General features: G+C 42.1%; 1 protein-coding gene across 1 annotated transcript in view; it reads left to right on the plus strand.

The window, feature by feature from the left end:
• The first annotated feature begins 619 nt into the window (after positions 1 to 619).
• The window catches only part of gabra3 (gamma-aminobutyric acid type A receptor subunit alpha3), a 57134-nt gene continuing 30736 nt past the window's right edge, over positions 620 to 27017 (plus strand). The window contains exons 1-3 of the mRNA XM_056411367.1: positions 620 to 705; positions 17277 to 17398; positions 20668 to 20735. Coding sequence (XP_056267342.1) covers positions 620 to 705; positions 17277 to 17398; positions 20668 to 20735 — 276 coding nt within the window. The remainder of the gene's footprint in view (positions 706 to 17276; positions 17399 to 20667; positions 20736 to 27017) is intronic.

The following is a 27017-nucleotide window of genomic DNA, read 5'->3' on the forward strand; positions in this document are numbered from 1 at the left end:
TCTGATGGCATTGTGATGGGACACAGAGCTGAACTGCACTAACATTAGTTGCACTGACTGAGAATGTTGTCAGTATTGTGGTGTAACTTCATTTGATAATTAAATGTTAATATTGGTTCATTCAGAACCTGGTTCATGAAACCTATGGACTCCTGTACAGCTTCGCGGTCAGGGATCTTGGGCTTAAAAAGGTTGGTGACCACTGCTTTATGGTGCATCTACCTTGGGATGGACAGTTCACTACTGCTGCCAGAGCCATGGACGGTGTCATTCCTTCACAGCCAAAATACGATTACTTCTGACCGACACACACAGACACCCACACACACACATGCATTGAAAACAACACCAGCCACACACTGTCAGAGCTGGTAATTTAACACAGATCAGAGCAGCAGGTGAAGTAGGGTGGTTCACTACAGTTGAGTCTTAAATAAGTATTCGAAATAAAGTATATATTTGTCAATGATATGATGTTCATCACATTTGCATTTGTCTTAAGTTTTAAAAAATTGTACAGAATTTTTCGCTACAATGTCATGTTTGTCAGTAAACTGTATGACATCATCTCCGTCTACCTCCTCTGTCTTTTCTACAGGAGTCCTCTTTTTAAACTGATATGGCTGCCGCACTTTGGAAGCCTAAACCACTGGACTTGGGCTTGTGGATCTTCCTCCTGCTCCTCAACTTCCTTCCTGAAGCCAGGTACAGAAAGCCGACCGTATCTCACCTCTCCGTTTGCCATTTCCCTTACTCTCCACCCATTTCATTTCCCCTGCGGTCAATGTTCGGGAGATGTGTTTTGAATAATACCTTTTTTAATCAGGCACGCTGCTGCAGCAGACATTCTTATCTAGCCAACACCATTAGAAGCTAAAGTTAATCTATATTGTAAGCAGAGAAACTGCAAGAAATGTGTTTTGTTATTACACGGTGAGAAGGTCTCAGCTGTGACTGTCAGTTTGGTAAATGAAATAACCAGACCTCTATAATGGTGTTGACAAAAAAAACAGCATTGAATGATCAAGGTAAGAATATTCTTCCTTCTTTTCTCCTCCACTCTCAGTACATCACACAAGGACTTCCAGAGCAACACTGTGACTTTAACATGTTGTCGGAAATTAGGCCTAAAAAGAGCAAACATCAAGTGAGCTCATCCTCCCAACTACAGGAAATTTATCTTGTGCTCGCCTACTGAATGCAACGCTCTGGATTTCACTGACGGGTGAATTCATTTTCATTGTGCAGCACACCACAGCATGATTGTCCATTCCCAGCCTTTTCACTCCTGCTCCCTGTGCACATTTTGCAGTTTGTGTGCGAGAGTCAGCAATAAAGAAATACAAATTAAAGCTTCAGCATGTATATAAGTAATTCACAGTACACTCCTTGTAATTTCAAATGGTTGCCATGTTAGCATTGTTGATAAGGTATGTTATGGCGGGGAGACGCGGCAGAGAGTAAATCAGTTTAACATTTCGCACGCCAGGAAAGGCTCATCGAACCTGGAAGAAAGCGAGCTTGGGGGGGGGGGGGAGGGGGAGAGAAATATTTTGTCATTTTGCCACTTGGCTCTCCGCGCTTATTATGAGCACTCCAAGTTTGTAATTATATATATTAAATATAAATGTGTGTCTGGGAAAAAGGTGTTGGCAAAAACTGGCATGAGATCTTTGACAAGAATAGGTGCTTTGTGTTATTGTAACCGTTTCCCATTCAAGGACATGGTGGTTTACCTGAACAACATTGGGACAAGCTTGCATCCAGTCATTTTGTGTACCATTGGACTGGGACTAAAGCCTTTTCATGACTTGGGTTGAACTCCACGGAAATAGTAATGCTATATACGTACAGCATACAGTATTGAGCATACTGTGAGCCACATGGTTAAAAAGCTTTTTCAGGAAACCTTTTCTTTTTTTTGTTCCAACATGACAATGTCCGCATGCACAAAGAAATGGTTTTCACAGTTTGGTGTGGAAAAACTGCCCGTACGTTGAGCGCCTGGCAGCATCCAACACATTTGGGATGAGCGCTGATTCCGAGCCTCATCACCAAACATCACTGGCCGACCTCACTGTTGCTTTTGGGGCTGCAGGGATTCTCTATGAAAAACAGATTCTGGAAAGCATTTCCAGAGGACAAGAAGGTGTTGTAGTAGCAATGCTCATGGTGTTTGCATTTAGACGTAATGTTGTGGTGTCCACATTTATCTCGATCAGAGGTTTTCGAACTGTGAGGCTCGCGTCTCTGCAAGGGGGCACGGGCCAGTTGAGGGGATGAGAGACGCTGAGCTGCAATCTGTGTCAAAATTAGCCCTACAGCTCAGAGTCATACTGGAAATCTAAACATGCAGACGTCATATACAAATCCTTAGATTCAGTGCGACGTACACTTTCTGATATCACTATTAGCACTAATACTCCAGTTGGTTCCGTTTTTAAGATTTATTTAGTATCAAAGTATTCCAGTGAAAGGTATCTCTACATCCATGGGTGCATTGCAAACCGGAGACGCTAGAAGGTTATTGTGCGTACTGAAATGGTGCCAATTTGCCAACATGTAGACGAGTACAGACTTTAAGAAAGTTCTTGTAAAGTGAAGTGATGTCAGGTTTTGAAAAGCCGTTTAGATACCCATCACCACCTTTCCAAAAGGGCCCAAGTAGCCAATGCAATTCATTATGCATGGTCCTTACACAGCATGTGACAATGATTTTTACAAATGTTAATCCCTCTGGAATGACTTGAGACATGATGTCGACCACATATGCAAAGCTCTTGCACAGCATTCTTTATTTAAAACATTATTCATGTTAACCTGTAATAAATGCCTGGGTTCATTTGAGGGAAGACATTAGGCTGCCTCCAGATAAATCCAAACCTGCAACCAAAATAGAATTTATTCTGGATAATATGCATCTGAAAGTGAAAGTGTATATTAATTGTCCATCAAAGTTCAAGTAGCTGGAGTTTGGAACTAATCCTCAGAATGTCAGCATGCACATGCTTGCAGAATATCTGCGTATCAGCAGAGCTTTTTCTCGCCGAGAACTGCCACCCCCCTGATGCCCACTGATGCGGTCAGCGGGCTCCAAATCGGCTTTACGACAGATAAGGCAGGAGGCTTTCCTAAAGGATCAAGGTGTAACAGACAAATCCTTCAGATGTGGGTCCGTCATTGTGCACATCACCAAATGTCCTCATTTTCCGCATACTGAGAGACATAGCTGATAAAGCTAATATTCCCAGCAATCCATGTATTACATATGAATGAGAACGCCGGGTTCATTTCTATTCGCGAAGGTCTTGCAATCCTCCAGCTCGCCTCGCTTCCAACCCCGAGCCCTATTCCAAAATCTGCACTTAACAAGTGTGGACAGTCAGGGTGTCTTGTTGTCTATTTTGTCCGTAATCTATTGCCAAGCTGCTGGCTAACGTGGCACATAATCGATAGCTATAAGGATGAGAGTGCTATATGTCCACTTTGCCGATGTATTGGGGGGAAGTTGCCCAGCTTCGACTTGCTTTCTCGCCCCATCTCACATTAATTATTCACGGCATGGCAGAGAGGGGCATCACTTTGAGATGTGACCTGGTCAACAGATAAAATTCTGTTTCGGTCATGTTGTCAAGGTTAATGTGTCACGGGTCTGGACAAAGGTAATGTATTCATGGCTGAGCCACTTTGCTGATTGAATGACCGGGCAACTACTTCAAAAGAAAAGAAAGTCAAAGGTTGACTCGCTGTAGCTCATGTTAAATCAGAAACGATGAGTGAATATTCGCCTGAGACTCTGCATCGTGTGACTATGACATCCAGTGATGGGAATGATGGCTAAAACCTATTCATTAATAAAAGGAATTAGAACACATGTTGTTCTTTAAGTGGAAACCCTTGTTATTAATTATTTTGGAAGTTGGATTGATCTGTTTTGCGATTACCTTGAGTTCCTGTTAATATTCTATTCACACGGCAACTGAAAAGTCAAGTAAGTGACTAAGAAAAGCCAAACGTCTTAGAGAATGTGTAGACCTGCCATAAGCAATTAAAGAACTGATGGTAGAAGCCATAGGAGAGCCATGTGAAGCCAGTGTCCTTCTGATGTCCCAAATTAATTGAAAAAAACGTATTCTTTCACCAATTACTTTTTAGTTTTAGTCAATTTCCTATTGATATGGCAAGCATCTGACCAATGATCTTTAAAGTAACCAATTAGCGAACAAACTCAACAGGCATAAATCGAGCTGAAGCTGGATTCGTTTTCCCAGAGAGGGTCTCTGCACAGTCTGCACATTGAACACTCGGTCCAGGAAATACAGCACCGCCAAACCCAATGCCTGTAATGTCTCAGAGTGGACCTCAAGAGATTGGCACTTGTGAGATTGAATCGTTTTTTATTCCCCTGCCATCGTCGAAGCTGCATTTTTTGCATATCGCATTCATGTCGTTCATTTCCATGGAGCATTGTCTATGAAATCTAATCATTTCTTTATATCGCATATCATTCGCCACCAGCAGCATTCGCCCGACTCCTCGTGAAGCCGAGTCTGTCTGAGGAAACATTACAAATAGAGAGTCCATTAAATGCACATTCAGATCCTTACACCTAACTTTGAAAATGTTGGACTAACATGAGCAAAGGCTTTAGCTTTTTATGGAAAGCGTAGGTGTGCAAGGAAAGAGTACTTTTTGCCCTAGTTATATAAGCAATCGAGTTTTAAATAGCATTGGTTCAAAACAATTGTGTAGCTGTGAGCAAAACAATTTAATTTGGATGAAATTATAGTTAATTACATACCGCACACGTCTCCCCTGTTGCTGTAAACTCAAAGCAGGTGAGCAGTTTATTCTCGTGCTGCTGCAGGAGCATGTTCTACCGCTCAAGGTTACGTGGCCTGTTTTGTGGTTGTAATATTCCTCCCTGGCATGGACTGAAAACCAATGTTTGCCAAAAGTTCAATCATAAAATCGAAACACAGAAACTTTCCAAGCATAACAAATTGTAAGGTCACACAAAGCGCTGCATATTTTAAAAACTTTTTAAAAATGTGTTGGAGTTCTTTGGCTTTCAAATAGCTCTTTGGGGAACGGGGCGTTTAATAATTCCTGTAGGGTAGATGGCTGTAATTATCCAGCCTGAGCGTTTTGAAGAATTGTTCTTTGTAGGAAACTAAATCACAGAATGAAAATAACCACAATATCTGTGCACATAAAACAAATAATAACTGCCACTAGTGTTGCTGATAATGATCTTATCTGCAATTGTTTATCAGTGAGCACATCCTTTAAATATTGTGATTGTGTCATAGATCATAGCTGTGGATTTGCTCACAGATTAAGAACATACAGTATCAATGATGTCTAACTGCTAATAATTAATTATGTTGATTCATGTTCCTGTTGTTTTAAGACCTTTCCACTTACTACTCACGAATGTTTGGTTCGGGGCTCAAGATTTAAAATATTATTGCAGTTACAGAAGTAAAAGTGGGACAAAGTCTGGAATGAGATGAATGCAAAAGGAGCAGGAGGCCAGAGTCCTGTCGGCCCTGTGAAGTATCGCCCAGCGGGGAACACACTGGACATATTAGTCAACGCAGTCAGCTGGTGTCTGAGACTTTGGGGAACTTGGTCTAAGTTTGCAAATGTGTTTTTGACATGTGGCTGGGAGAACATATTCATTTTTCTTATAACTGATTAAACATGCAAGTTCTTGTGTAGTTATTTTTATCCAGCATATTTTTATCCAGCATAATTTTGTCCGTTTCTGCAGCGTGTCTGAATGTGTATTCACAATGCAGAGAGAAAAAGACAATTACTGTTCAACCCTTAAGATATCTCGAAACATGTGTTCAGTGTTTGATTATAAATTGAAACTGTTGCTTCCATTTTTCTTGCATTACTCTTATTTTTATATCATTGTTAAATCCATTCTTCAGAACGTCAGGAGAGTCTTTGATGAAAAAGAGAAATATTTAGTTATATAAACTTGCATGAATGTTCAATTGTAATAGTGTTCCTGCCCAGTCTAGTAAACCAGTGGCAGACAGTAACACAGTAATGTCATGTTGTCATCATGGTAGAACACTAGCAGTGATTTATTGCACAGGTGTTGGGACAGCGACATCTGGCACTCAAAGTCAAAACAAAGACAAGAGAGGATGCAGCAGGCATCAAATCTGGGAGCTTGAGCCACTTCTGTTCTGGTGGTCCAGTTATTAGCTACGGGTGACTACTCGTCTTTTACGGATTACTTTTTAAATTACTCACTGTTTAAAATTGCCAACAGTTTTATATCTCCAGTATGAGCTCAGCATTTTCTCAACTGTGTTTATATACACTTAAATCTTCACGCTGCAGAGTAGGAAGCCATTGTTGCTGAGGCGTACTAATAAAGAAGACCGGAGACTAATAGGTCCCAGCAGTGCTGCTGTTAGATTGCTTTGTGCTGGCACTTCCTTCACAGTTTTTGTTGTACCTGTAGCTCGACCACCTTCCTCTGTCGCAATGTGTGCCACCGGGTTGTCATATCAGATGTCTTAACATGTTGCCTGGAGTTGCATTGTGGGCAATATCGGTAACAGATTTTGACAAGGAGAAGAATGTGTGTAATGAAGAAAAATTATATTTCTATTCCGGCCGCATCAATTTAGATAATTTTGAATTTTAAATGTCTATTATTACTCTGCTATTATTGGATATACTACTGCTATACTCATGCTAATTTAATTTAATGATAATTTAATGAATTTATAATTGATATTATATGGATTTACTTTTTTGTAATTCTATTATATTGTTCAATTTGTACACATGGAATCTATTCCACGTCTGACCAGCCAAGCAGAGGGATCCCTCTCTGAGGTGTTTTCCTTTTTTTAAATATATTTTAAAAATGTTGGGAGGGGGTCTTTTTCCGTTGCGAGGACCCAAGGACAGATTGTAAAACCCTCTGAGGCAGATTTGTGATTTTGGGCTACACAATTAAATTGAATTGAATATACCGGTAACAATTTTAAGGTAATGTTAAAATTGTTATTTTACTAACTAATAGGTTACTAACCTAATAGGTTTGTATGAATTCATTGTTATTATGACTAACTTATCTTTAATTGCAGACTCTTTCGATAACTGATAAATAATTTTTCAAGCAAAATCATCTTAGGCTTTGAGAAATTAGGACATAACATGGAGGAGTAAAAGAATATTGGCAGCTTATTGAATAATGTAAATAATTGCTAGCTGCAGCCCTAATTTCTCTACTGTGCAGTTCCATCACATGAGTAGGTCACTCCAATATCACGTGCTAATCACTTCCTCCCACCAAATATTAAATGTCATCTCATCACACATTTCCAGATATTTTTCAAACATTATTTATTTTCCTTTTAATAAAGAAAGATTCCACGACGTTGAGTGTATGCCTTAACTGGAGTGGAGTGTGTCTGTATGTATGGAAAGTCATTGAATGTCCTTGATGCCGCAGAGTGGTTGGGCATGCTGCTGTGACAGGATGCCGCGCACAAGCTTTTACCGCAGAGGCCATTCTGGCAACCCCACGAAGAATGAAGGATGAAACCGTTCATGTGAAAAGTGTTCACTTCAACTGGTAAATGTTTAGTATGAAAAGGTGCCTGCTCAACCTCCTATCCATACGTCAACAAAAACACTGCCACATATTTATTCTAAGGCAGCATACCTGTCAGTAATGTGCTCTAGTTCAATAGAATGAGCATCATTTACATCGGCAAATGGGCTTGAAAATGGAGACATTTCCGCTGGAGTCAGTGAAATAAAGAGAGCGATGGAGTTAAAAGTAACACTGCGATCAGAGATGAGGACAGAGAACACGTGTTACTGAGATGGAAAATGATGAAAGCATAACACTGCTGTCAAGGACGCGAGGAATCAGTGAGAGGAGCTCCACTGTTTTCAGCCTCCTGATTCACAGAGGACCAAACGCTGTGACATACGCTGCCCCGCCAGATGGGGATGCATATGTTGGCTGTAAAACCATCTGTATGTGTCCTTTACCTATGGCTTCGACGTCATTAAATCAAGGCAATTTCGGCAGTATAAAGGAGATATACACACACTCCCTGGTTGGGAAGCACATGAAGTGCAGTATGGCCTCTGTGTGTGTTTGTCCCACCTCCTCCCACTGGTATCACGCTGTATTCCTTGCAAATTGTTACGTGATTTCGAGTTTTAAAAAAGGGGGATTCACAGCCTCCACATCACCAACTCTGGAGTTGTTTGTGATCTAGCTCTGAGAAGGTTGTACAGCCCTTCATAGCATGGGGTGCTATGGAGCATGGGTACAGTTATAAATGATCTCTTCATTGCTGCTGATGCAGGTGATTATGCTTTTGTAATCCCTGTGGATATCAGCGCTGCGTGTGACAGCGCGAGCCGAGGCTTTCTTCTAAAACGCCTGGGAGAGTAGGTTGGTGTCACAAACGTTGATATCAGATCCTATCTCATGTTAGATAATTTCCTGCTGCTGGAGGGAAGCTGTTGTCCTATCCAGCCTATTTCATTTGATGGAACTGTGTTTTCCAAAAATGTCTGTTTCCTCTTGCAAAACGTATGTCCTTTAATCACAGTTATGTGATTGAAAAGAAATCAGAAATAGATTTGTTCCTTTAAATGAATTGTTAATTTCCATTGCCGTAAAACCATTCTGTGTTTCACCCCACTGAGCCTGCACTACATTTTCTGATTACGTTGAAATAATTGTTTGCTATGAGACCTGGCTCTCATTATTTGTCAAATAACATTTCTCCAGTTGTTCCTTTGCTGTGTACACAGAGACTTTCAAATGACGGGTCAGCTTTCGTTTTACAGCTCGAACAGACACCGGAAAGACGTTTCCCTGCCCTCCCTCTGACCTTGGATGTCATGGCAGTGTATTCAAGCTAGTTCGAGATCAAAGACAACACGAGAGGCAAAAACTGTTTAAATCCAAGATCAAATACGGCAGAGAGTTTTACAACGATGGATTGGGGAATTGAGACTGTGTGTGGGATGCAAAGACAGGATGAATGCGTGTTGAATGTAGAAAGGAACACAGTGTTGTTTAGCTAAAGACAAGAAAATGTACCAAAAATAATACTGTGCATTTAAAAACAGCTTGACATTTGAGATTCATCTGAGTCAGAACCCAATACTTAAATGTGTGTGATTTCTCAGTAGATGACATTAAATCCCACAGTAAACACAACTTGTATGCACAGATGCAGAGCTGAGACAGTAAGAATCTCTTTTTTTTCCTCAACACCATCAAGAAGCGGGTAAAGAACAGCAGCGGTGTTACTATTTGTAGATACCAGCTGGAAATTAACATGTTTCAATTGATTTTATTTTCCTCCTCTTGTTCCACTGTCTAAACACATTGTGCTCGTTAAAACACATTCTCCAACTTTTGGCGTCTAATGGTGATCAATGGGCCTGTGAGGCTGCCATTGGCCTCCACCTCTTCCTTTTAACTGGGAGTGTTAAACAGATGCTGAGGAGGAAGTGCATGCCGTGGCTGCCATTATTGCTGAGCAACTATTGAAAACCTGTTCCAAAGTTGAAGTCATTTTAGCAGCCCTCTGTTCTGAGCGAGAAAGTCAATGCTAATCATTTGGCACAGTCTGAAATTTGTCAAAAAAATTCGATAAACTTCTTTAAAAGAAGTCGGCTCTCAAAAGAAATGTTCCCTAACTTGGCATTGACTGCAAAACACACGTTACAAAGTGTGTCCAGTGGAGGTGGTTTGAGTATTTGAAAATGTCCCTCAGGTGCCAGCCCGTGCCAGGCACGGACAACTGGGATAAGGCCCAGGGGCCAACCCAGAACATGCTGCATGGATTCCAGCCCAGCTGGCAGGGGAGCTCGTGGGCATCAGGAAGAGCTGGAGCACGAGACTGGGGAAAGACGGCAGACTTTGTTCAGCTACAGCTCGACAATGGATATTGTGTAAACAGCTTGGGAATTGTATATTTAACAAGACTAATGCTGTGTCTCAATTCAGATACTTCCCTAATTACACGTCCATGTCGTACACTGAGTGCATTTGTAGTGAGTGAATTTCGACAGGTATTGTCTCAAATCTAACAATAGCACCTACAGTACCGGAATATCACAATACCGGCAACATTTGGCCATGATCGTCACCCTTGCCAAAATACCTGCTGGCTTGTTTGCTTACTTGACAATTTCATAAAACCTGACTTTAATGTGTGACCCATGTGTATGCCACCATCTCCGCTCAGTTGGGTGGAACTTACCCTTCCACAACGTAGCCAAGATGGCAACCATTGAGGGTGGGAAGTGTCTATAATTCCTTTGTAACCGTTGTGATTACCCCGTCCCGGTACTCATTGTTGCTAGCATGCTCACAACAACAATGTTAACATGCTAATGCCAAGCAAGTGTAACGTTCACCATGCTCACAATCTCAGTTCAGCATGTTAGCACGCTATCCCTACTAATAAGCAATTGTTAATGGGTTATTTATTTTTCAGGTATTTTGTCATTAACTAAAGAATCCATAAACTAATAACATGTCATCATACATGATGAACAGAGCCCGGGTCCCCCACTTACCCTCATGAACAAAGCCGGGTCCCCTACTTACCCTCATGAACAGATTTATTTGTTTGATTTTATCTTATACCATTGTAAATGTAATGTTTAAATGCTTGCACTATGTTGACTGTTGATTGTTGTTGATTGTTTTGTTTGTCTGTCAAATGTACACACCAGCCGCCAAGTCAAATTATGTGTGTGTCTAACACACGTAGCAAAAAATGTTTCTGATTATGATTCATGAATATATGTAAATATCATCACATGACAAAAAATGTCATGGCAATCTGTCCAGCAGCAGACATTTCAGTCCGGACCAATATGGTGGAAAGACCCACATTAACATACCCAGAGCCACACTGCTAAGGACATACATTCTTTAAATAAATCACGGTCTTCCTTAGAAGATGTTAACCATATCACATTTTATAACACAAGCTCCAGTTTCTAATAAGTTCTGGGGCCAGCACACAAAAAGTTTGTGGATGTGAAGCTGAAAGAAGTAGTCCTGGGAACAAATGGAGATGTGACAGTCAGCCAAAGCTATAGATTAGCAACGATCACAGTTTCCTCCCGTGTGCATATTATCTGCACAAAACAGGCAAGTGGAAAACAGAGGAGAGACGCAAACAAAGACAAATCAGTCATATTGGAAAGGCTTTGAATGTTAACACATCCATTGCTAAGAGACAATATGATGCGTAATGCGCTGCTGCATAACATTATCAATATATTGTTGGTAGACTAAGAGAGAATATGAGTGGGAGGACCTGGTGAGGAAGATTAGTTGTAAAGGTTAACACATGCATGCATTAAAGCTTGGAATTCACTATTTATTAATCAAGAATGTGCTAATTAGAAATCTCCTCCCCTGTGCCTTGTCTCCCCCATTGTGGGATTTAGATGACAGGAAGATGGAACTAAAATACGTGTTGCCACATATAATACGTAAACCAGTGCCCCCATTACAACGGTCAGGAAAAGTCATCAGCTTCCAATATATCTTCTCGGCAAAGCTCCAAGCAGCCTCACTAATCCCTTCCATTTGATTTTTGGTCGCCCCCAGCTCGTAGTAACAAGACAGTTCGGTGCATCGTCAGGACACGTTGGTGGTGGATCGGTATCAGGATTTTTAGAGAGACACTTTGAGAGAGATGATGCAGTGTGGGGGGAGGATGCTGAGGTGTCCGCTTTGAATTCCAGACGGATGAGCGGCGGCCAAATGTTCATTTTGTACACAGTTCGGAACGAAACTCGAGTCCGGGGATTTGGTTTCAAACTGCTTCAAATACTCAACATCCAGAGACAGCGGGATAAAACAACTGCCGTCCTGAAACGCATTAAATGAGTCGATGGAAGGAACAGACGTGCAGACTTTAGCTGGCACTCCTCCACTCATCTATTTGCCATCACTGTCAGCTCATGAAACACCTTCATTTCACACTGCCCACCAAAAGGCTCTCATTCCCGCTCACTTGGCACCTGCTTCCCCCCAATACGCCTCCTGGCTGGCAGTAGCCACCCCGTGTGCCCTGGGAGACCACAAGTACATCTCTTCCCTGGCAAAGCCTGCAATCCTTCACCTGTCAGGCGGGTTCAGTGCACTTACCTTGGATCAGATCCAGTCTACTCACTCAGTTCATGCCCGATCCACGAACTCAGACCTCTGGGCCCGCACACACATTTGATCTCACCAGCCGATAAAGTCTGCGCCGCCTGCTCTACCTTAAATTGCCGCTTACCTCCACAGTAAAAATGTAATCTGCATCGTCCATAAAAGTTAAGGCGCTGAATATGAAATTCAGAGCATATCTATTCCCTCGACACGACTCTCAACATGGCGACGGCGGCGCCTGCCAATCACAGCTAATGCTGCTAACAGCGTGTTAACTTGTACTGAAAGCATTGCTTGCCGGCCCGGGTCTATAAACAAAGCACAGAGAAGCTTTAAATTGCAACAAGCACACCGGGAGAGTGACTTAATTTTTGGCTCAATATACATTACTCCAACTTGTCTAAACATAGCAAATGGTTGTTCCATCCATCCATCCATTCTCATTCGCTTATTCCGGGGTCGGGTCGCGGGGGCAGCAGACCCAGCAGGCTGACCCAGACTTCCCTCTCACCTGCAACATGTTCCAGCTCATTGTGGGGGATCCCGAGGCGCTCACAGGCCAGCCGGGAGATAGAATCCCTCCAGCGTGTCCTGGGTCTTCCCCGGGGTCTCCTCCCAGTTGGACGTGCCTGGAAAACCTAATCAATAGCAGTTGAAGTAAACACAAATGACATGAAAGCATTGAAAGATATTCATTGAAGGACCGTGTAAACTTGTGCAAATATGCAACATTTATTCACAAACACACACGTTTTCTGTTTTGCAATCACTACGTTCTGTCCCTTTTCATCTCAGTTGAAAATAGCATTTCAACTATGTGTCTCTTCCTCTGAGAGAATAAACTTCCAGCAAAGCTCAGTCTGTTGCCCACACATTAATGCTTTCACTGTCCATACGCTCCAGGACATGTGATACCCTTGATTTGGTAATTGTCCCGTCTAATGACGCCACGAGCTGACGTAGGGGGGAAACGGTGTGGATCTTTTATACTCCTTGCACGTTTCTCCCAGCAGCAAACCAACATTCTGAAAGCTCCTCACAGTTCTCCAGCAGTGGATGTGCACAGAGAGGCAAAGACCTGCTGTGCAGAACAACCGCGAAGGGCCGTGTTTGATGGCGTGATGTCACTTTGGCCGCGCGGACCCTCGAGAACCAAGGTGGATGCGGCAGACATAAATCAAGCTCGATACTGCTGTACCACGAGTGCAGTCTCGCATGGCCAGACCTATCTCCACAATGCTGCTGCGGCACCGCTGAAGAAAGGTCTGGCTCTACATATTGTCATTCTGGTAGGAGGGATGAAACGCAAAGGCTTGTTTGAATTTCACAAAACCAAAGTCAACGCTGTGAACTGTCTGCTCGATGAAGACTACGGTGTTGATGGATGTGGCAGCCACTCGTACCTTGAACGTCTGCGTTCTTTGCTTTGTGCTCATTTGGTTGCTTAGTGTTGAAAGGTGTCTCAGTGTGAGCCTAAAGGCGACAGGAGTGCCGACGGGTTTGCCTTCTCCTACTCCCATTCTCCCGTTATTGACATGCATTAAATTGGCACAATGGTGATCTGCAGAGTTTCTTTCGCTCGTGATGATGACATGGCGACTGAATCCACATCTTTGTCCAAGAAGCACAAGTTTGAGTGGTGTTCTGTTAAATTAAACGGCTTGGCCGCAGAAGTCACTGAGCAGTGCACTCGCCTTTGATTGCAGCAGGAGACACACAGCTGATTGAGATGAAATAATTAGCCAGTGAGAGGGTGAGGAAGAGAGACGAGCAGAGACATGTTAACCCTTTTTTAAAGCCTTTCTTACTACTTTCAGCTAGATTCTCCATTCAAACTTCACAATATGAAACATATTTAATACATTATGGGTATCGTTCGACTTCTAAGGCCTGCAAACCAGGTTAGTTTCAGCTTTTTCAACATCCCGCATTCACGCTGCAATTCCTTCTGAAAATTGTCATCTCTAGTTATTGATGTGGTATTATCGACACCTGAGCCTAAATGTGTGCTGTGAAAACAGCCAAGAAAAGAATCATACGGTGTTAGATTCCCCTCAGCTTGACTGGTGCGGCAACATTAACGGTAAATGTCTCTTAGCTATACCTCTTTACAACCACATGTGCAGTTTTTCAGTGAATCATTTCTTACAATGTTATTGATATCAATCGAAATGAATACATTCCCAGGCGTGCCTCACACAGCATTGAAGACCTATCAGTCGTCTCATGGGGCATGCTGAATGCAGCGTTGCCATCTGACAGCAAGGCAGCTATAAAAATGAATGTTATCCATAAGCTAAACACAATACTTAATATATATATATATATATAATTCATGAGTGCAGGATGTCAAATTTAGCATCACATTGAAATGAAAGTAGAGACACAATAGTGCAAGTCTGCCTTTACATCTTCCGTACTCCTTCAGGCAAAGTTCAGATCAACATTCATTTAACAATGTCAGTGTCTGACACACAGCTTGTTTTCATTCAATGTTTTTCTTTTTCTGTGAATAGTTGAGGAATATAATGACTTTGCGTGCATTTATTTCATTATTAGGTGTAAGACAGTGAGAAGAGTACTCAAACATGATATAAAATTCAGAGGGAATGTGCCATTGCTTTGCCTTCATCAGGGAATGTGAACATCTGGCGGATACTGGAAGACATTAGAATGTGTGTGTTTCAGTGCGTGAGTCAGAGAGTGTGTGTGCCTCAGTAAAGCACACAGATGCTACACACTTATACGTTGTGGATATTTTAGTGTGGAACACACTGTTTGAATAGTTTCACGGGGGCTAAAGGTTTCTCATTAATTTTTCCGGTCTCCACTGATGCCGTCTTGATGTATAATTCGTGTTGATTGAGATGATACTTATTGCATTTTAGCTTGTCCCAGACGTTTCTGAAGCTTTTTGTATTTGTTGTTTTTGGTATCTGAGCTGCCTCGAACACACATGCCTGTCCCTTTTTGATAAGGTTTGTGGATGAAAAGCCAGAAATGTATATTTCTTTTGAAATTTGTGTACACTGTTATACTGTCATATTCTAACTTTTTTGGTGGAGCTTAATTATACTCTTGACAACCAGAATATATCAAACTGTGCCCCACTCAATGAGGCAAATCGTGAGCTTAGTGTTGAACAGCTTAGTCTCCGTGGAGATACAGAGGCTCAGATATCTGACATCATCTGGCTAATCATTAGTACTTTCTTCTTAAAGTTGTAATTCTTAAGATGTCAGTCCTGGTTGAATTGGCAAAAGCCGTAGCCACAGTGGTAACAGCACGTGGGGTGTAATACTACAGCAAACAGTCTTTGGAGTTTTATTTCTGCTGAGGATTATAACTTTCACTAGTAAACCTCCAAGTATGGGAAATTTGATTAAAGTTGAGCGGGTCGTCCTTCAAGCAGAGGATCAGCGGTTCGATACCCGGCTTTGGGTTGAGTGTCCAGGGCCAGACAATTAGCTGCACCTGTTGTGAATGAATGGGTCATGAATATGTTGTGTTAAAGCACTTTGTGTAACACCCTGTTCCCTTTCTCCTCTGTGTCTCCTCTATCTTGATTGTTTCATTCCCTTCACCTGGCCTCAGCCACTCCTGTCTCCCTGATTGTATCATGCCGTACACCTGTGTTTTTCCCCCTATATATTGTGCCAGTCTTTCCCTTGTCTCCTGGCAGTTTGTTGTCTTTATGTCAGTCTCGTAGTGGCTCTGGTGCGATGTCTCACTCTTTGTTCGCATGGTGATTGTTAGTGTGTTCTTTTAGTTGCTTTCAAGCCAGAGTTTTTATCTTTTACCTTTTTCCAAAGTAACGTTTTTTCTCACTCAAACCTGGAGTCCAGCCTGTCTCTCTGCACCTGAGCCTCACCACGTGACTCTTTGAGTGGTTGAACGAATAGAAATGCTAGTGCGGTTAACATTAGGGAGCCGTGATGATTAATTGATATGGATTTATTGCCCACATATGCCATGTAATTTCCCCAAATGCCTCAGAATGATGTTACATTTGTGCTCTGAACAGCAAAACCCCTGAACTGGAAATAACTACAATTGCATACACTTTAAGAAGTGACCTTCACCCAGTTAGTTAGTGGACTCATATGTTGAGTGGTTATTATAGGACAGATTAAGTTTCAGAAAGCCCTTCTAAGAGGCCTCGCAAAAACAGATTTGCGTTTGAATGCTTCCCTTTAAGCAACATTCAGGGAAAACGTGGGTTACACTTCAAGCGCTAAATTCCTTAAAGCTCCGTCTTTGCCGAGAAGCACAATGCTGTGCATCAGCACCAGGACCACTTGTTGATGGGGTTTATTTGAATATTATAGGTCAGCTCCTCAGGGGATTTAAGTTTAATTAAAAGATGCTACTCATTAACTCATCAGTGTTCCACCTACAGGAGAGTGGCCTTTTCATCTCATCACAATATTGTTCTGCAGGGGATTGGGGTGCATGTAAATTAATAACCAGGGGCTGATAGCATACGGGGAATCCTCTAACAAAATGCTGAAGAGTATTTCCTTCTTGGGAAACAATGTATTACCATAAATGTACTGTTTTTGTAAATATGGAGGTTGCAGCCTGTTAAGACAAACACAACAAAAACTACCAGATGCTTTTATCCAAATATTGATTGAACCCTGAGATTGATCCATTGCATGGTGGCTGTAGACTTAGTTTTTGAACAGACACAGGACATATTTACACTTTTGGATTATATTGACATTTCAAAATGTGTTCAAAATGTGTTTGAATTTCAAAATACTGGTCAAAATGTAAAACAATGAATTCTCGTAACATTGATTAATACTGAATGTTGGTATTTATAATGTGCTCATTAATACATCATTGAGATGTATTTATATTGTGGTGAATCAAAACATTTCAATCTGTAAGTCTACTGTAAAAGAGACTTTTCAATGGCTGGTACAAACAAACAGCAGACTTCCACACCACTAGACACTGAATGTCATTCTCAGTGCTTCAGTGCAGCAAAATATTACTTTATATATTACGTTTTTATTACATTTGATATTATCTCCATCTTTTGACCCCACCTTTCTGTCCCCATTTCTTCCTGCAGGGCAGTCGTTGGACACAGAGAGCCGTTGCCTGATGATAGTAGAGACAATATCACCATTTTCACCCGAATTCTCGACAGGCTGTTGGATGGATATGACAACAGACTACGCCCTGGACTAGGAGGTGAGCAACACTTTATGTTTGATAGATCATAAAAAGAATATAGATGATTGGGATACTGGAACATGTCCATCAGTCACTGCATGTCTACACACTGCTGTAAACAATACAAAACACATACAGAGAAGATATTTTGTTTTTATGTACAAATCTAAGCAGTATAATCTATAAGTAGAGGCTTTTGTTGACTAAACTGGTCACAAAATATTTCTCTATCTGATTTAATGGATAGAATATACTATATAATTCCTGACTAGGCTTTTGGGTTTAAGGAAGGAAAGAAATGGCACACCCACACCGGGCTCACACTGAAGTCAGGTTGCTTAGTGCAGAAAAGCTGCTTTCCCTTGGGTGGAAGTCTTTGCTCTAAAATGCCCAAATGGCAAATAAGCACATATCAGTGAAAATCCCTCTAATTGATGCCATTTCATCCAAATATTCTCACCCCAAGATTCAAGATTCAAGATTCAAGATGTTTTATTTGTCACATACACACACAGGGTGTGCAGTGAAATGTGTGTGTGTGTGTGTGTGTGTGTGTAAGATCTCTGTTCTTGCAGCGTGACTACATAACATCAAGTCCACATGCTCAAGCAGGCTTTGCCATTTCTCAGCCAGCCAACTGGAATGGTCCGTTCTGCTCGACTGCTCGCCGCTGAAGCCACGAGCGTGGCTATCAGACTGCACACCCACCAGGCTGGATGGCCTGGTCTCCACGACAACTAGTAGCAGAAAGGAACCGGGCGAAAGCCTTTACTGTCATATTCTGCCTCTGTCCCGGTGCATGGAGAGTGAGAGCAGGATGGTTTCCCTTTGTAGTGCAGACCAAATGTTCAGACCTGTGTGGTGCAGCGAAACATAACCGTCTTTCCCACAAGGCCTGAGAGACCATTGCAGGCCAGAGGAAGCACGAGAACAAGCATTGCAACCGCATGAGCCACAAGCACTGGACTAAAGCATTTTCGATTGGTTGACATAGAACACTTCACTCACAGGCCAGTGGAGCATCGTTGCTTTGAAGGATGAACATCTGCTGAGCCATGTAGTGTGTTTCACTAAATGTACGTAGTTACATGCAGTCTATGATACATTTCCTAAAGTTTCTATGAAGGCTTATTGTGTAGACCAATTTGTTGTTGTTTTATTACGCAGCAAGATGGCCATGTTTAAATGATGTATTCGTTTTGGTTATTTTATTCATTAAAAACATTAATTATCATCTTGTGTCTATATTTTATAGAACATTAATGTTGCATTGTGTTTGAAAGAAACCAGCAGTACTTAACACAATGGAATATTGTTGTGTAATTCTATTGCACACACTATTCCCTGGAATAGCCAAACAACATGGAATATGCCATTTTGTGTTGCAGATAGATCTTGTTTCATCTCATTTATCAAAAATATATATATCTATATACAGGACTGTCTCAGAAAATTAGAAACTTTATCACAATATTCTAATTTTCTGAGACAGTCCTGTATACCATTGAAAGACCTCTGGTTTAGATTTAGGACTTTAGGACCGGTTGGGTTTCCTCTTCAGCACGGACACTCAGTCAAAGTCAACATGCTTCAACATGTGTACATGAACAAGGCTACCAATCTTCCTCCTCCTGTTGCCCCCCACACACACACACACACACACACACTCCCTGCACCCCCCACCCCACACACCCACCATCCTAGTGAGAAATGTGGGACCATCTCAGACAAAACTGGAGAAAACCCATTTGATTTCATTTCCAGGGCCATCTATTAGCTCGGGCCTATGCTCCGGTGCTTTGTTGTAAACGGAAACGGGGCAACTCATTCTGTTCCCCCCGCCATGCAAACTGCTGACTGGGTTTTGTGATGATCACGCATTTGCGAGAGCTATTTGTGTCATAGGAATGATTAATGTGGAAGTGGATCCCCTCCCTCAAGGGGGCCCTCTGCCAGAGGGTTTGAGACTTCACCTGTGGTGGGGTCAGTTAGATCTTGAACACAGTTGGAGCCGAGGATCTATTCACTTTTGGAGAAAGGCCTCATCCTTCTCTCGTTGTTGCACCACTGGGAGCAGCTATTTGTCTCACCAATGGCCCAAAAGCCCGCTTCACACGTTTGGCCCCGAGGAGCTGATTCAGCCCACACTGAAGAGTGCACATTTAGACCCGTCACGACAGTCACATCATGCCCTGCGTAATGCTGCCCTCCAATCATTTGTGAAGTATTTGGGAACAATTATGTCACAGCTCACGATAAATAAAGTCCTGGCTAATTTACTGCGTAATGATCAATCGGAAAACATCTTGCGGTAACAAGACGGCTTCATTCATCATTGTTGTGACGGAACAAAAGCAGCAATGGAGCTTGTAATGCAACATAACATGCAACGCTACATGTGATTATGAATAACGAACTACGGGGGCCCACTAGGAACATACAGAGCAGACAAATCGTGTAACCGTCATGCCAGATTCATACTACATTAGACGACAACATACCCAATGTGATTATAATGTGTGCATAGAATTGTGTAATAGCAGTAAAGTGTGCCCATTATTTGTGGAAAGAATGCACACAGAGCTGCATCCTTAGCGCTGACTGCTGCATATTATTCCTGTGCCAGTCGTCCCTGAGGGACTGTTAAATGTTTTGGGGGCAGGCTAACTAAATTTATTTAAGGTCAAAAGGGATGTCTTTTCTCCTCAGACACAGACTTGGACCTGGCCCAGAGCAGATTTTATGCTGTCATGGACAAAACTACTTTTAGCCAAACAAATGGTAGTTTCACTCAACGACAACATGTTCACAAGCGAGGGAAGTTTCATTTTCCTGTGAAATTGCTGTTGAAAAAACCCTCCTGGGCCAAATATTTGTGAGTACTATTTCCAATGCTGTCGAACAAAGCATTTTGAGGAAATGTCTTGTACTATTTGTCCGGCATTATGTTCTGAAACCTGCAATCTGTACGTGGCTCAGCAAAGTTGACAAAGTTTGAACAAATGAAGACCAAAGACAGCAAGAATCCAGATTTTACAGGGGCATGAATGTTTCACTAATACATAAATCTAGTTTGTCCTCAGTTTGAAGTGTTCCTCTAACCCTTCATTATCGGAGAATTTATGTGAGAAGCGGCTTAGTTGAATGCCAACCGGCAGACTTCACCGACACAAACAATCAGCTTAATAAAGACGGAGCTGCAGCAAAGCTTTTGGTTCTCCGACTTCACTCTCATGCTTTCTTTTTCTTTCTTTCTTGTTGCTCCTTGTTGTCTCTTGTTTCCCCAGAGAGCATCACAGAAGTGAGGACAAACATCTATGTGACGAGTTTCGGGCCGGTGTCGGACACAGACATGGTGAGCATGTTTCATGTTTCTACTTCTTCCTAACTCCTAAATCCTCCCCTTATGAGTCATCACGCCTACGCAGGTTACCGATGTTCACTTGCTGTGGCAGAAGTACTTGTGGAGCATTTGTGAACCTTCTCTGCAAAATAATATAATTTAATTTCTGCTAGCTTCTCTAATTTTCTTTGCTTTTCCGAGCTTTGAAAAAGTAAATCATGCATGCAACACTTCTGACTACCTCTGGAACTAAAACCTCCAGTCTTGTTTCAGGGGGGCAGTTAATCCAAGTATTAAAAATGCATATACTTTCCCTCTTGCTTGGAGTGCTATGTAACAATCTAGATTGTTTTGCCATGAGTTGCCTAGTTTTGGAGGTATTAGTCGTAAAGATGCCTGCCTCTTCTCAAATATAATAGGACTTCATGGCACTCGACTTATTGTGCTCTAAGCACCAACATATATGTTTGAAAAAACAACAACAGCAGTGTCTCTCTCCAGAATGCTGACCCCGGTTAAAGAAGATAACTGGCCCTTACAGGACAGACAAGTACCAACTCTAAAAGTCTGTTTCTATCGCTTGTTGAGCTTGTACAATATTTAAATGATCTCATATGGCAATATTGTATATTCATAAAAAGGGTAATACTTGAGCCCAACAGTGCTGGGTAATATAATCACATTGAACAATCATCACTCATGTGATTTGGAGCTGATTGTCTTGCAGGTATAAAGCCATTAGGCCTTACAAAATTAATTTCACAACTCGGCTGTAAATGCAGTGCAGTTTTAATCAAAAGGAAACAATGACATATGGATTATGACATTGTATTACGACAACCGATGTTGCCTGCACTGTTGCACTATTCTGGATTAATTCCATTTTGGGCCCCTGATGACCTCCTTTCAACAGCAGATGCCGGAGATGGTTCATGCCTTGTCTTGGGACCTTCTGCAGCATTTGACATATTTGATCATGCAGCTCTAATTGACCGCCTTGAGCACCGGGTTGATTCTCCGGCGCTCACTGAGCTGGCTCGACAGCCTGTTTGACGTTGAAGGATTAGTGGTTTTGTAAACTTTGAGTTGAGTTTTTGTCGTCCCACCAGGGGACTTCTGTAACAAATCTCTGCACATGATCGTCTCTGGAAAATGCTTTGTCTGTGACGTGGAATTGAGTCCATTTCATGTTTTATTGTTCATTACACGATGATTTAAGGCCCTTATTTTCCTATGAGTTCTTCTGGATGGATTACGTTGCAGTTAGCAGGGCTCAATACTGGCCATAAGCTTTGGGTTGCCATTTTTTATCACCTTATATTTTAAGTAGTTAAAATGTGACACTGTTATACTTTAGCTTAATAATAGATATGTAACAAAACGGAATAGACATTTTATTACAGTAATAGAACAAACCCTTCAAACTACTTAATTTTCACATTTTGCGGTATGCTGCCTCTATTTATTTATATTGTAGATCATTTTTCGGGCACTTTTGCCTTTATTGGAAAGATCTCCGCAGATGCACAGACCACTTTCAACATGTTGTCAATATAAAGTTATCCATCCATCCATCCATTATCACACACAGAAGGACCCAATATAAAGTTATGTCTGTGTTATTTTGATCAATGGGCTTGTACCATGACCCAAATACCCCCCCCCCCCACACACACACACACACACACACACACACAAAGTAGGTAGCTTACATTGGATAGTTAACAACTTAATTGCATCAACATTAGCATATTAACTACAATGAAATTCCTGAGTGATTGATTTTGAAGCCCACACATATTTCTTTCAGTCAGCACAGCTCTGGGTGACATGTTGTCGACTGTGAAAATAAAATATGATGTGGACACATTAAATTTAGCACAAAACTCATTTTGCTGACTTTTCATAATAAGCATCTAACACTGTTGTGATCTCTTTTCCCCTCACGGCGTATATTGATAAAATTGCATTATTTTATTTTTTTATAATTCAGATTTAGTCCTTATCAGAGATTGTTTAACTTCAGGAAAACACTTGGATGTATCTGTCAGTGTTGCTTGTGGTTCGATTACTGAACGAAGCCTACCGGGTCCAGCGAACCTCTGTATGAAGTGACTTTTTGTTGGACATCAAACAACTACAAAGAAAAAACTAAATGACGAAAAACAACTGCAGATCCACAAAGAGTTGCAAAGCAACGACAAAACGAACACAACATGTATGAGGGAAAGACACAGAACTATCCTTTACATGAGGCCCGTTATCTCATCATCCGTCCGTGGCAGTCTGGCTATTTTGGAGTTACAAAACAGCAGATATGTATTGATGTTATTTCAGATTAGAATATTAAAGGCTGTTCAATTCGCACACTGAGCAAACAATTACTATTAAAACAATGTACGATTGCCATCAACCCGGGCTTTATACTTTAATCTTAACACATTACTAATTTTACAAAGGTCCCCATTCTTTAAAACTGTGCCACAGTCTATTCAAAATAGGCCATTTCTGACATTTTGAAGACGCTCACCATCGTGTGTTGAACTTGCTTTATGAAAGAGGGATTACAATAGACAGTGCTTTATCTTGTTCAGCAGATATCACCTTTGGGTTCTCTCAGGACTCAATTCTAGACCCAATTTTTTATTCTCCACTCCGGCAACATCATGAATCAACAGCACAGAGGACAGTCAGTGGCTCACATGATGGCTGCACATGACCTGGCAACCCACTTGTGGTAATGTTTTGTGAGTGGGGATCAGGGGTTTTCTGTCAAAGGCAAAAATACCTGTAGTCCATGCACGCTTATGCTTTTGTCATGCAATCAATGTGGCCTGTGGCTGCCAAGGCGTCCGCAGATGTGGAAAACAAAGCATCAACATGTCAAATTTATTAAATTTCTGCATTGCTTCGGCAGTTGTAGGTGATGTGAGGATTTCACTGATCATTACGCAGGCAAGGCTCTGGCCACAGACTACGCTGCGTAATCTGTCTCCGTCTGCACATGAACACTGCATGAAGACTTCAAGCATTGCCTTTCAACATAAAAAAATGTCAGGCTAATCAACCCTCAGGAAGCATCACACTACAAAACAGATGACTGAGTATCATCTTGTACAACGCGTTGCAAGTCTGTAAATGTACATTGCAATGTGGATTATTTGTGTTTACATCTGTGATATATTCGGTGTCTAGTCATTTCTGTGTTGACATAGTTGTGGGAACACTGAGGTCTAGCCAGATACATGTTAATGCAATGAATGAGTCTACATGTTGGGCATTGTGCTCCAAATTGGTCCATTTTGATCTTTTTGTTTTACAACATTGTAGTAGTGAGAAAAAAAGTGTTTCTGAACTTTGCATTCAGAACAAATGTCCTCCTACTGCATCTGCTAAATTCTACCTTCACATTGGTATAATTTGTTGCACAGCCACTGAACAGGGTTGCATGATATCCACAGGAATAAACCGTTGGTCACAAATCAGCTCACGGCGCTCTGAGGCCCTCGAAGCAAGGGAGGGAATCAGACGACAAGACCGACGATTATGCAGCACAGTGAGCAAATGTGGAGAGCTGGCTGCACTAAATAAGTCGGTCTTGAGTGTGGACTTCAATAATGAGTGGTCTGATTTACTGAAATGTGCGCCCATTTCCAAAATACAGGGCGCCCTCCGGGAGTAAGTGGGTGGCTCAGTTTGTCCTTTGAGTTTGGAGAATAACAAGTACTGTTGCGTCAGCCAGCGGAGAGCTGCACCCGGTTTACGGATCAGGCAAACGTGTTGTGTACTGAGCGGCGCGTTGTTTTCCTAATTTTTAAACAGCATATTGAGGCTTTGAAAACACAAGAGTTTTGGCAGTTCGAGCTAATGAAGACACACCTACAGTAGGTCAGGTTCGTGCGATGGTGTTTTCTGGTTTGTGAGTTTGAGAATGAGTCGGATGTGTTATTTGAGCGTGGAGCAGGACAGCCCTGGAGTATTGGGCATTGCAATACACGGTTCTGGGAAACAAAAGCATGGGCCAGTTTTCTAGGTCAGTTAAAGGAGAGGAAATGACTAATCCTGGTGGGTTTTCAAGATTCGTGTGTGTGTGTGTGTGTGTGTGTGTGCCTAAGAGGGGCAGTTGTGTGGGTCTGTTCACAATCCTGATGGCCTGATGAACAGTCTGTTGTTTGTACAAGTCCTGCAGGGTGGGAGTGTGGTTCCATAGTGCGTTTCAGCGAGCATTAAATTTCCTCAGCTGCCTGAGGTGACAGATCAGCAACTTCCTCAAGGTAGGCCTTCTCGTCGTTGTCCGAGATCAGGCCCACCACCACTGTGTCATCCGCAAACTTGATGATGGTGTTGGAGCTGAACCTGGCCACACAGTCATGTGTGATCCCCAGCGGTAGAACTCACCTCGGCTACGCTACGTTTGTTGTTGTTAGCGAGCGCTAGCTAGTTGTTGTTGCCTCAACTTTACCGTGGAGAGATGGTGGTCGTTGTTAAGCGTATGATGGCTCATTGCTACTTCCGCGTCACTGGAACTCAATACGCAGAGCGTCCTGTAGCTCAGCAGATGTTCCAGGTTCGGGAGCAGGGAGAGAAAGAGTCTTAATGTTCTTCATGTTGTTCGTCATGAAGCAGACCCTGCACCAGCGGGTCAGCTAAGTTTCCCAGACTCCTTGCCTAAAATCATCCATCTTATTTTCCAGAGACTTTTTCGCGTCTCCCGTGTAGTAAGCTCCACTGTTGTTGTTGCGGTTCGCCTCGCAATCTCCGCCGACCACGCTGGATCGATGAAATAAACACAAAAACTAAAAGAGCGCACAATCTCCGCGGAGCTGCCGCGACGGCGACTGGACACTGCCGCGCCATCATCTCTCAGAGGTGGAGAGAAGCTTTTAACCCTTGTGTTGCCTTCGGGTCAATTTGACCCGATTCAATGTTTCACCCTCCTGTCGCCTTCGGGTCAATATGACCCGATTCAATGTTTAAAGATCTTCCCTTGATGTTTTCCCCGAAGGAAAGTATTCTGTATTTGAGACAATTCACCAGAGTTTAACTCGTTCATTTTTGGCTATCTAGTCATTAAAATAAAGAGTGAAATCAGCTGTATGCTGCCAAGGACATGCACGGTATCTTTTTTTTTACTTTGTGTTATCTTGTTGTTACTGCATTAGTTGTTTCTCTCCAGATTCTATTAATTGGTCATTTGATAAACCTTGTTAACTGTTTAATAAGCTTTGAGTTGAAAGTGGCTCCTTACAATAAACTAAAATAGCACTGCATAAATGCCACCATTGCTATTGATGCAATACAAGTGAATCCAGACTAACCCCCGCTTCTTGAATATTGGTCAGTATAACACACTCGAAAAGGTAAAAACTTCAGTTTCTATTTCAATGTCGAAATTAAAGTGACAAACAGATTATCTGTGGCCCTTTTTGGCATTAATTAGTAACCTTGATGCTGTTAAAAGACATAAAGGAATGTATTCATAACCAGTGTTTCAGATTGAATGGACCAACATGTAGGATTAGAGGATGGAGATCAGCCTATTGTTCTGTGTGAGGGGGAGGCTCGAGGAGGCAATGGGACACTCAGTGCGTTTACATGATGGTATAATTCGAATCTTGCTTTAGTCGGACTATGCTATCTTTTGGGGGATCTGCTGTTATCCCAATATACATGGCAGTGAGTAATTCGAATCATTGGCCGAAAGCATATCATATCCGATACGATAGGCGGCGCTGTTTTCATTACAACTCGTGGTGATACAGCCATTTCCGCTTGACCTCTTCACCACCACCAACAACAACATTTCGAGAAAGATGGCGAACAGAGAGCGAGGCGGCTACATCCTCTACTATTCTTCCATGGTGTTAATAGGAGTACAGCGAATGCAAATGGCGCTATTGGCTGAGTTGATAACGGAGAGAAGACGCCGTCGCCGAAGGTACACGGAGAATTTAATTTATCGTCTCTTTCGACTTCCGGGTCACGACATGGGAGGGAGGAGGGCGGCGGGATCTCGAGCATGCGCAAAGACGCAAAGTCCAGTTCCGAATCGAATTCAGAGTTAACTGTCTTTCTTTCTGCCCCTCCCCCCTCCTGCATGAGTCGCAAAACATTCATGCAACGTCGCGGCACATTTAGCCGTTTCATGTCTGGTTTTGACAAGGCTGTTCTGATGAAATGGGAAGCGATTGAGGCTGTCACAGGTACTGAACTAAAGCCCACTTTGACAAAGATGTCAGTGATGGCCACATCTCACCATGGCTTCACAATCTCTGGAAACTCAAACTGTCTGAG

Source organism: Pseudoliparis swirei, chromosome 3, assembly GCF_029220125.1.
Source record: "Pseudoliparis swirei isolate HS2019 ecotype Mariana Trench chromosome 3, NWPU_hadal_v1, whole genome shotgun sequence".
NCBI classification, from domain to species: Eukaryota; Metazoa; Chordata; class Actinopteri; order Perciformes; family Liparidae; genus Pseudoliparis; species Pseudoliparis swirei.